General features: G+C 42.9%; 1 protein-coding gene across 1 annotated transcript in view; it reads right to left on the reverse strand.

Annotated features, from left to right (window-relative positions):
- LRP1B (LDL receptor related protein 1B) overlaps positions 1–12,743 on the reverse strand; it is a 1,872,788-nt gene that overhangs the window by 947,892 nt on the left and 912,153 nt on the right. Inside the window, exon 12 of the mRNA XM_066577770.1 lies at positions 9,347–9,527. Coding sequence (XP_066433867.1) covers positions 9,347–9,527 — 181 coding nt within the window. The remainder of the gene's footprint in view (positions 1–9,346; positions 9,528–12,743) is intronic.

Consider the following 12,743-nt stretch of genomic DNA (forward strand, 5'->3'; position numbering starts at 1 on the left):
TATATATAGGTCCTGCTCTAGTATTACCACATGTAGTTAATAATATATATAGGTCCTGCTGTAGTATTCCCACATGTAGTTAATACTATATATAGGTCCTGCTCTAGTATTCCCACATGTAGTTAATACTATGTATAGGTCCTGCTCTAGTATTACCACATGTAGTTAATACTATATATAGGTCCTGCTCTAGTATTCCCACATGTAGTCAATACTATATATAGGTCCTGCTGTAGTATTCCCACATGTAGTTAATACTATATATAGGTCCTGCTCTAGTATTCCCACATGTAGTCAATACTATATATAGGTCCTGCTATAGTATTACCACATCTAGTTAATACTATTTATAGGTCCTGCTCTAGTATTCCCACATGTAGTTTATACTATATATAGGTCCTGCTCTAGTATTACCACATGTAGTTAATACTATATATAGGTCCTGCTCTAGTATTCCCACATGTAGTTAATACTATATATAGGTCCTGCTCTAGTATTCCCACATGTAGTTAATACTATGTATAGGTCCTGTTGTAGTATTCCCACATGTAGTCAATACTATATATAGGTCCTGCTCTAGTATTACCACATGTAGGTAATACTACGTATAGGTCCTGCTCTAGTATTACCACATGTAGTTAATATTATATATAGGTCCTGCTCTAGTATTACCACATGTAGTTAATACTATCTCTAGTATTCCCACAAGTAGTTAATAATAAAATATATATATATATATATATATATATATATATATATATGTCCTGCTTTATTATTCCCACATGTAGGTAATACTATATATAGGTCCTGCTCTAGTATTCCCACATGTAGTTAATACTATATATATATATATATATATATATATATATATATATATATATATATATATATATATATATATATATATATATATATATATGTCCTGCTATAGTATTCCCACATGTAGTTAATACTATACATAGGTCCTGCTCTAGTATTCACTCGTGTAGTTAATACTATATTTAGGTTCTGCTCTATTATTTCCACATGTAGTTAATACTATATATATGTCCTGCTCTAGTTTTACTACATGTAGTTAATTCTCTGTATAGGTCCTGCTCTATTATTACCACATTTATTTAATACTATATATGTCATGCTCTAGTATTACCACATGTAGTTAATACTATATATATATGTCCTGCTCTAGGACAAAATGTACAAAATAGTCAATACGAGGACAAACTCAACCTACAATAAATATCCGGAAGACTCATCATCCCTATTCTTATCCCTATAGGGTTGTTAGCTTAGCAAATATTTCCCTCTATCCGGGCTGTAGACTGTGTTGGGTCTCCAGCTGAAAAGAAGTATTGAAATGAAAGCCAATCGGCACTTCTAAGAGAAAAGTCCGCTTTGCTGATTGGATGGGAGCCGATGACTGACAGGCTGACGAGCCTCTCGTTAGACGGCTCCTCTAGAGTATCAGATGGATGCCATAGTTACTCAGCTATAATGGTTGAGCAGATCTGTGCAGAATAACTTGTAACTAGTGCCTTATATAGACTGAAATTATATATATATATTTGTAATTTTCCCAGCCCGTCTCCCCTATGTAATATATCCAGCCAGCTCAGGGTGGAAGCTGACATTATTGTATACGGCAAGTGATTTAGGGCTGAAGTTTGGCCTCCATGAACCGTCGCCTTTTTACGCACAACAGGCAAACTACCAAGAGAAGGATTTATGGATGGTAAATCCGCATTATCCCATCAGGAGAAAACGCTCACAATGTGGTTGACACTTTTATAAGCAATATCTCACCGACTCCTGACCTAATTTCCAGCTGTCAATCATGGCCCCTCGTTTGCCATCTATATAATCAACAGCGATCAATCCAGCAGATTATACGCACCGCGGCTTATTGGCAGGAGCTACATGAGCACTTTTAATGGGAGCGTTCCTCAGACTGGGTGCATGATCGATGCGCAGCCTGCCGGCATAAATATGGTAAATGATGTATATGTAGGGGCTTGGAGTGGGATCCTAGGGGCAATTAGCTGCTTATTGCCTTGTGTTTGGAGATGTTGATTATACTATAAAGGATGGGTGATGCTCTGCTACAAGCCGGTGACAGGAGGGAAGCGCTCCATCTCCATGCACTCGCCTCTAAGCACTGCAATAAATCTGAATTGGCCTCCATTACATTACAGGCAATCAGCAATCACTCTGATCTGCACATCGCTTGTCTAATAGCCATACAGACAACCTTTTTATGCCTCGGTCAATATTCTCCAATCAGTGGTGAGGAACACAATAAATCAATGAGCGTCCTAAACATTTCTATGACTTGTTAGGGACAATTAGCTTTTCTTTTCTTGCTGGTTCATTATAGTTGTTTGCACACAATTATGGCAATGACTGAAGCGCAATTAGTGAGAACGGCGAGATTGGGCTTTACAGGCCGCTCTTGGCTGCGTTCTCCATTATTCACTACATATGGCAATAACAGTTACATTGGGGCATATCTTCTTACCCCAACATTTCACACACTAGTCTAAAAAGGTACCATTATAGTGGGCGGTTCCCAAAGTATTGCTTAAAACAGTAAATTTGGGCGATAGTCGTCCCGGGTACATGTGGCCGCCGGAGAAATCACTCACCTGTCAGAGTAACCTGGTTCGTAGCAGAACTGAAAGAACGCCTGTCGGTCCGTGTAAACAGCAGCCGCTCAATCCCTGAGCAACTGCCCAATTACTATGAATGGAGCGGCCAGGGTGATGGCCGGAGTGATGGCCAGAGTGATGGCTGGAGGAATGGCCAGGGTGATGGCCGGAGTGATGGCCGGAGTGATGGCCAGAGTGATGGCCGGAGTGATGGCCGGAGTGATGGCCAGAGTGATGGCCGGAGGAATGGCTGAAGTGATCCCTGGCTGCTCCGCTTACATCCTATCACTCTTGTGAAAGTCCCAGGAACAACAGTCAGTAGAGCTGTCAGTCGTGCCGCATAAGGGCCCCTTGGCTACACTCATCTACCAGTGACTAATGTCTTCAGAGGCATGAACCTCATATTTCCAACCCCCCAGATAGGAGCTACAGTCAGTGTGTGGTGTAATATACACTAGTCTTTGGCATAGATTATACTAGATGTGACTGGCTGTATGTGCAATCATACCCACTAAATCCGGGTCCCACACACTTTTGGAAAACCTTTTGGGGTAGGACAGAAATATTATAAAAGCCATCATTTTGACACTTGCACCAAAATTGTAATTTTTTGCTGCCAGGTTCAACTCTGCCCTTGTGTTTGTGAGGATTTTATCTTTACAGTAACCACCTTTGTATATATAGCACATACATTTATGAACGAGCAGTAGAAGAAGAAGATGATTAACTTTTATGACTTTAAGATAGTGTTATGTACTAGTTCTAGGGGTACCGGGGAAGTTCTGGTTTGGTTCAAACTAATTCTGACTGAACCAAACTTTTTGCTGAAATTCCACGAACCGAATGAACCGAAGTTCGCTCAACACTAATAAATATGTCCCAATGTGTCTGCAAACCCTTGCAGTCCTATTAGGATATTTAACTATTGGAAATCAGCCTTTGCTGCTCCTTTTAGTTAAGACGAGGGTCCGTGTCTAATGTGGCTCCCAGTACTGGGGCACAGAGAGTTGACATTGAAATTAACAGAGGAACACACTAGAGAGATTGGTGATCTTATTCTTGCTATTAATATCAGTAAGTTTGGCATTTCATTGGCTGTCAGCAAGCCCAAAATGCAAATCTATGCCACTTATGTACTGGTGGAAGTCTGTATTATAATTTGCACCACATTCTGCCCTGAACACAGCAGGAGAAGGGCGTTATCTTACTTGCAATTTTTCATAGCCGCCAGCTCTGGGCCCTGTTTTCAGACATCCAAGACGACTGTAGCAATTTTCCAATTACCCAATGCACACTGTGCACTGCTCTCTGATTGGCCATTGCTGATCATGTGAGCATTTTTAGCCAATCAGAGAGCAGGTACAATGCATTGGTAGTCCAGCACTACCAATGCACTGTGGAGATTCAGTAGTCTGAAGATCGCATCGGCCATCTTGGATGGCAGAAAATGGGGCCTGGCACTAGTAGATTGGAGTAAGGGCAGAAAAACACAAATACAGGTGAAATACCCCCTCGCCCACTGAGCTCAGGGTAGAATATTGTCCCTTAACCGCGTAGTGACCATCCTATCTTGTCTTTTTCTTCCTGCAGCTGCAGGACATGTATGAAGGGAGATCACAGTGTGATCTCCCTCCATACATTGCAGCTGCCGGCTGTTTCTTATAGACGACACTTGGCGGCAACAGCTCCGAAAAGCCATGCGGCTCATTGGAGCAGTTAACCATTTAAATTCCACTGTCAATTCTGACAGTGACATCTAAATTCCCAACAATGTTCGAGGGTCCCGTACGGACCTCCCCATGATGAGATCGCAGGGAGCCATGCAGATGTCATGGCAGCTGGGTGCCTTGTGGAAGGCCCCAGGGATAACATGGCAGAATGCCTACAAGCCATTCCTGTGGATAAATTAAGCAGTTATGATTTTGTAATGCCATGCCCGTGGGGTGGCTTGATAGAATGCCTATCCAATTGCAGTATGATGTAATGCTATCGCAATCAAAGCATTGGAAGCTGCTGTCCCCTCTGGGGACTAAAAAAAGAAGAAAAGTAGGATACATTTTTACTAATTATTAAAACAAAGTACTAAAAGTTTAAAACCCCCTTTTGCCATTTTTATATTAAAGGAATCTAAATAATAAAACAAAAATACATATTTGGTATCGCTGCATCCATAAAAGTCTGATCTATCAAAGTAATGCGTTATTTACCCCGCAAGATGAACGTCATCAGAAAAAAAAATAAGGGACGCCAGAAATGCTTCTTTGGTCACCCTATCTCCAAGAAAAAAATCCAATAAAGAGCGATCAAAAAGTCGTATGTATTCCCAAATCATCCCAACGCAAACCACAGGACAACCAGCAAGAAATGAGCCCTCGCACAACTATGTCGCCGGCAAACTAAAAAACCCTTTGTGCACAAAAGATGGCAGCAGATAATAATAAAAAAAAAAAAAAATAATAGAATAAAGATATCACGCCTGTTTTGTTGCAGTTTGTGCGCCGTAAGAACAAGACGCACCAAAAGATGGCAGAATTCCATTTTTTCCAATTTTTTTTCCACTAAGAATTTTTTTTAAGTTTTTCAGTACATTATATGGTACATTAAATAGCACTATTGGAATATACAACTCATCCTGCAAAAAACGAGCCTTCATACAGTGACGTTAACGGATAAATAAAGGAGTTACGATTCTTTAAAAGGTGGGGGGACGAAAATGGAGAAAAAAAAAGGGCTGCATTATTAAGGGGTTACATTGTATCATTTAATATAGAGTCATAGAATCGTAGAGTTGGAAGGGACCTCCAGGACTTTTTAAAAGGGGGGGAGGAAAAAAGAAAAATGGAAAAACGAGAAAAAGCTGTGTCACTAAGGGGTTAAACGGAGAGTTGTGACAACATCACAGACTGGCCTTCCCCTTTTCTCTCGCCACCAGATCGCGGGATTGTCTCAGATCTGCACCAATTCGCATAACTTGCTTCCTGAATAGATTTCTGTGCTTTTCATAGAATATTTTGTTTTCTCTTCATCATAAAAAGTAACAAATGTATCACAAATGTAATAAACACGAAGCGGGTGAACCGTGCGCAGCAGTGATTGGCTCCAGGCTCGTTCACACTGAGCAGCGCTGAACTCTCATCGCTCTTCTGACAAGTCTGCGATTTGCTCCTCGCTGCTCCATATTGCTTACAGCGTCTGATGTCATCACATTTACAGCCAAGAACGCAGATAAACGCTTTGGGATTTGTGCGAAGATCAGGATCAGATTGTAAGTCTTGGCTCTACCTGAACTCCACGTAAGCGGTGACACAATGTACAAGCCGCCCGGGTGGACGCGGCCGCGCACGAGGTTTCAGCCCATTATTTATAATAAGCTGCCTCGTCTCCTTCTCGTTGACTTCACACTTTGCTTTTCCCCTTAGATTCAAATAAATAACATGAGCAAAAAAAAAGGCCGTATCCGGCGCCGCTCTCATCACCAATTACCATATATTCTATACCTTGCACATTTGTGTTACGTATTCCTACTACTGGCCTTCTAATATTTCATCTTTTTTTACATTTTGGGTTCATTTCTTCTATCTAATGTAATGAAGAACTTTAAAAAACTGCAGTGAGATGAAGATGAAAAGTAATTTTGCCATCTCTGCACGGGGGATCTTGTTTTTACGGTAAACACACTGCGACAAAAATGCCGATAACTTTATTCTGCGGCTCCGTACAATTGGCCACTGAAGCGAATGGGCAGCGCAAACAACGAGAGCATCTCTGGAGATATCTTTGTGCACATAAAAACGCAGACTATTTACACGGCCGAAATACGGATCTGCCGGTGTAAGCCCTTACAATGAGGCACTTGGCATTGAGCGGAGATCTGATTAGCAGAACGGCTCTTCTTTAATCAGAAGGATAACAATTAGGGATGAGCGAGCATACTCGTCGGAGCTTGATGCTCGTTCGAGTATTAGGGTGCTCGAGATGCTCATTACTCGAGATGAGCACCACGCGGTACTCGTCTCAATTAAACGAGCACTGACCATTGAATTCAATGGAGCCGGCAATACAGCCGGCTCCATTGAAAGCAATGGGCTGCTGGCGAGCGCGGGATGAATTGTCGGGAAGGGCTTAAATATATAAGCCCTTACCTGAAAATCATCCTAAAATGTGTAAAAATAAAAAATATGTCAGCATAAAGATCGTTCTCCTCTGCCCCAGCTGTAACAGCTGTGGCAGAGAAGAACGATGTTAGCCTATTGAATTCAATGGAGCCGGCAATACAGCCGGCTCCATTGAAAGCAATGGGCTGCGGGCGATCTCACGATGAATTTTCGGGAAGGGCTTAAAAATATAAGCCCTTCCCAGAAATTCATCCAGAAATGTGTAAAAACAAAAAAAATATATATACTCACCTGGTCCCGGCAGACGGAGTTCAGCACGGCCGGCGGCAGTCCTCCTGAACTGCTCTGAACAGCTGTGAGTAGTATTCAGCAGCCGGGGATTTAAAATCCCTGCCTGCTGAATGAGCTGCCTCTGATTGGTCACAGCCCTCACCAATCAGAGGCAGCTCTCACTCACACCCATTCATGAATTCATGAATGAGTGAGTGAGTGCTGCCTCTGATTGACAGCTGAGAGCTGCCCCTGATTGGTCCCTGCGCTGAGCCAATCAGAGGCAGCACTCACCCATTCATGAATTTGTCGACGGCAGCATGTCTATTGGAGCGCCGGCCGCAGCGGAAGAGCGAGCGGCCGGGTGGCTTCAAAACCGCCGCGGGTTTTGAAGCAGCGGTTCTCCCGGCGGAAATCTTGCGCTTTTTCGCTGCGGCCAAACCGCGGGATTTCCATCGGGAATCCGACCCATGGGAACCCAGCCTTAGAATGACTCCACCAATTAGCTGGAATACACTGTGTCAGTGATCCCAATAGTCAGGTTATATATGGGTGTCCCCGCCTAAACCGCACCTATCCAATGATTAGCGTTAGCGCTACTCACTCCAAGACTTTCCCACTGAACACGTGGAAACTGCAGAAGATATTTTTTGAACTCCCTTTTCTTCATAGTTTCTCTAATTATTGTCCCAGCGGTTGCTGATAGCCACTCAAATAGACAGCAATATCCAGGACAGCGGAGATTACATCTGATTTATCGTTTTTTATCTAAGAAGTTATTATAAGGCCATACGACCGTCCCGGGGATGGGGGGGGGGGGGTAGAAGAAGAAGAACACGGGGGACATCGGCAAGGGAGTTTATGCCAGACTTCTGGCATACAAAACCCACATTTTGTTGCGCCATGCTCCCCACTTTTATAAGTGGTTGGCAGAGCTTGTTGGGAGGGGGCATGGCCACCCTGGACCCAGAAGCTGGCTACATTATACCAGCCATGTTCATCAGGTGGGGCCAGGTCTGTGTTGGCCTGTGGAGATGCTCCTGCGATATGCACCTCTTCATGCCTTAGGCGCTTCGTGCATCTGGGAAATCATAATAAGACCCGTGTGAAATGTATCACCTATTTTTTTTTTTAACTAATTAGAACCAGGTAGTCACACATTTTCCATTTTCTAATCTGTTTTATTATTTTCTGATTCTTTTATTCTGTTGTCTGTATATGACTACGTCTGAGCTGCAATAAACAGTATTTAGAGATATGCTTTACAGCAGCTTCATGGGCCATTCATAGAATAGACAGGAGGGAGCCTATTGACTTCTGTGGGTGTTATGGGCATGTTCTGTGATGGGAGGGGAAGAGATGAGCTGTGACATCACCTATTGTGAATGGTGGATCCTGTGTTATCTATATGTAGGTGTCACCTCTCAGTGTAATCCTGCCTGTGATAATAATGAGATGAAGGCTGAGAAGTTTACTCTACAGAGCAGGACGTTCTTGACTATTATTAGGCCTAGTGGTCAGTGTGAGAACTGCAGGATTTTAGGATTTTTTAAATTATATATTGTGATATCAAAAATCTAATTCTCAGCTGTTTCTGGACCAAGCCCTCTGAGCCCAGTGATTGGTTGGAGCGATTATGTGTGTATACAGGCATGGCATATAAACAACGCCTGGCGGAGAGGAGCGGCGTGACAGAGCCGGTGCCGGGGGGAACCAAACCAGGAGGCATAACTTGGCTTATTTTGTTACTTTTTACCCTTTTCCTGCCTTTTTTGATGCTTGGTGGATAACTCAGACAACCCTCTGAAATCTTTGCTTATCCCTGATATACGATATTAATATCGAGGACTTCACTGTCCTGAATAGAAATAATCTGTTCTTGCTATTTAGAAGACAAAATAATACAAATCCTGACATTTACATCCCAGTTAATGAGGATATTACATTTCCATCCATAAATTAACTCAATCCATGAGTAAACGGATCACACTAAGTGGAGACACTTTTGCCATTCATTTTCCACTTCCATTGGAAATTAAATCTGTCGATTTTTAATTCCGGCAAAATTTTGACACATTTAGTTCTTGGAAAAACCGTCAGTTTCAATATAAAATCTGTCCAAATAGCCAGGAAGTAAATGAGTCTAATGAAGCAACTGACAGGTAATTGCTACAACTTTAGCAAATGACATAAATGTTGAAGCCAAAGTGTTATCAGCGATCGCTCTGAATGGCGCTCCCTCTAGAAGGCATTCAGATCCATCAGCCGCCGAGTCAAAGTCAATGAGATACACAACAGTAAATGGCGGCGCCCTACCCGTTGCCCGGATCCACCACGATCCCCCGAGGGTGCGACATGTCTCCTTCCAGGAGGGTTTTCCTGCTCTGTGACGCTTTCTCCAGGCGAGCCACGTTGATAGTTTTCTTGTGTCCATCATTAGTCCAGTACAGGTTATTTCCCATCCAGTCCACAGCGATTCCCTCCACGTTGTCCAGATCTGTTTAACATAATGAACACTTTCTAATTAATCTGCTCTGAGAATTCACTTTAATACAAGTCTTCACTCATAAGATCTGTGTAACAGGTAAATATTAAATACAGTACAGCCGTGATCCAAAGAGGCTAGAAGCAGGCAGTGACGGACGTGGGTTTTATGGCCCCTCGTGTGGGATTATTTGCCTCCTCTACCCCATCATAAGATAAGAAACAACATACTGTATATTGCACTGATAGACAGTCTGCCTGCATCTTGCTTGTGCAGAAAGCAGCAAGGTAGCAGTGTACACACACCAGAACAGGTCAGTGAATAAACACAGCATGACAACCAAGGTCCAAACATAAATACAGCACCAGAACCAAGCTCAGAACATGAATACAGCACCAGAACCATGCTCATAACATGAATACAGCACCAGAACCAAGCTCATAACATGAATACAGCACCAGAACCAAGCTCATAGCATGAATACAGCACCAGAACCAGGTTGATTATATAAATACAATATGGGAACCAAGTTCATATGAAAAAGACTGCATGAACAACCTGAATACATATGTAAAGCAAGAGAACTAAGCTCAGTAAATACAACATGAGAACCAAACTTATAACCTAAATACAGCACTAATCAACCACAGAACATAAATACTGTACCAGAACCAAGTTCATAATATGAATACAGCCCCAGAACCAACCTCATTACATAAATATAGTACTAGAACCAAGCTCATAACATAAATACAGCACAAACCAACCTCAGTACAGAGATACAACATGAGGAAAGATGAAGAATATCCAGCTCATCCAATGGGAAAATTGATTAAAAACAATTGCCACAGAAAAAAAATGTTTTACATTTGCAGACGTGTTTCTGGCGCCATCCAGCGCCCTTAGTCATAGCGAATAAAATAAAAACAACACAATGTATTTAGAGACCCTAGATGCCATCACCTGATACTGTTAATTAATGCCACATGATCACAAGCACAACCCAACAGGTCAAAGTAATGATTAGCACTAGAGATGAGCGAGCGTACTTGGCCATGCCCCTTTTTCGCCCGAGTACCGCGATTTTCGAGTACTTCCGTACTCGGGCGAAAAGATTCGGGGGGCACCGTGGGGGGGAAAGGGAGAGAGAGAGGGCTCCCCCCTGTTCCCCGCTGCTACCCCCCGCGCCGCCACGCCTCCCCCCGCCACCCGGCGCCCCCCGAATCTTTTCACCCGAGTACTGAAGTACTCGAAAATCGCGGTGCTCGATCGAGTAATTACTCGAAACGAGTACGTTCGCTCATCTCTAATTAGCACATTAAATCCCCAGACTTCAATAGACAAAAATACATATACAAAAACTAAAACATCTCAGCACATGTACAGTAATCCCAGTAAAGCGACTGCATCTCTGTACATCCCACCACAAGGGACAACCAATAAATGATCTAAACCATCAAATGCACTGAAGATACTCCACAAATATCACCGGACTCGCCTCATGGCCTTCCCATAAGCCAAGTGTAAAGAGGATATAAGCGGTTATATTGTATGTACGATTGCCGATGTGTGCATGAATAACCGGCCAAAGTACAACGGGGCACGAGGGCGCATGATAAGAAAAGTGAGGATTACGGTCATTGTTAATGTAGTCCCTAACATTTGGTACGGCAGATACAGGAACCTGGTAAATGAGGGGAACGTCATCTATGTATCTGCCATAGCAAAAGATATTGTATTGAAAAGGATTGTCCGAGACAAAGTCTATAATGAACTTACCACATTAAATGATGTAATTAGTAAAAACAACGAAGAATTGACCAAGCAAATGTTTATGAGCAGCTGAGGCATGGGGGCAGGGGTGTAACTATAGGGGAAGCAGGGGGTGCGGTTACACCAGGCCCAGGAGCCTTGGGGGGCCCATAAGGCCTCTCCTCTCCATACAGGGAGCCCAATACTATGAATAAAGCATTATAGTTGGGGCCCGGTTACAGGTTTTGCATTGGGGCCCAGGAGCTTCAAGTTACGCCTCTGCATGCGGGTTATCCTTCCGGGATGTTACCGCATGCCTCAAACATCACCAACAATAGAGTTCGCTCCACTCTTCTTGTTATGTCGTCCGATTCTCACAGATCTGATCAGTTTGGATCAAGCTAAACCAATTGTTTTTGAAGATGACAAATCAGGCCCAATACTACAAAGTGTCTGTAGGCCGGCATGTAAAAGGCTCCGACATGTTGTGGCCTGGTTTTGGCCCTCCTCGTTCTACTAATCCATGTCAGTTGATGGCATTTAGACAATTGAAACATATTGCATTGCTTTTAATTTATTCGCTATGACTAAGGGTGCTGAATGGCGCCAGAAATGTGTCAATAACTTTAAAGCATTTTTTTGCGACAATATGTGGTTTTTTTTGGAAAATCCATCATCATTTTTGAGGAAATTTATTTGAATACAGGCTATTGTTTTTAATCTATTTTCCCACTGGATGAGCTGCTGTGCTTGGTCAAACATAATGTTCTGCTGTGCTTGGTCAAACGTCATGTTCTGCAGTGCTTGGTCAAACGTCATGTTCTGCTGTGCTTGGTCAAACGTCATGTTCTGCTGTGCTTGGTCAAACGTCATGTTCTGCTGTGCTTGGTCAAACTTCATGTTCTGCTGTGCTTGGTCAAACGTCATGTTCTGCTGTGCTTGGTCAAACGTCATGTTCTGCTGTGCTTGGTCAAACTTCATATTCTGCTGTGCTTGGTCAAACGTCATGTTCTGCTGTGCTTGGTCAAACGTCATGTTCTGCTGTGCTTGGTCAAACTTCATATTCTGCTGTGCTTGGTCAAACGTCATGTTCTGCTGTGCTTGGTCAAACGTCATGTTCTGCAGTGCTTGGTCAAACGTCATGTTCTGCTGTGCTTGGTCAAACTTCATGTTCTGCTGTGCTTGGTCAAACGTCATGTTCTGCTGTGCTTGGTCAAACGTCATGTTCTGCAGTGCTTGGTCAAACTTCATGTTCTGCTGTGCTTGGTCAAACGTCATGTTCTGCTGTGCTTGGTCAAACGTCATGTTCTGCAGTGCTTGGTCAAACTTCATATTCTGCTGTGCTTGGTCAAACGTCATGTTCTGCTGTGCTTGGTGAAACGTCATGTTCTGCTGTGCTTGGTCAAACTTCATATTCTGCTGTGCTTGGTCAAACGTCATGTTCTGCTGTGCTTGGTCAAACGTCATGTTCTGCTG

Source organism: Eleutherodactylus coqui, chromosome 8, assembly GCF_035609145.1.
Source record: "Eleutherodactylus coqui strain aEleCoq1 chromosome 8, aEleCoq1.hap1, whole genome shotgun sequence".
In the NCBI taxonomy this organism is placed as follows: Eukaryota; Metazoa; Chordata; class Amphibia; order Anura; family Eleutherodactylidae; genus Eleutherodactylus; species Eleutherodactylus coqui.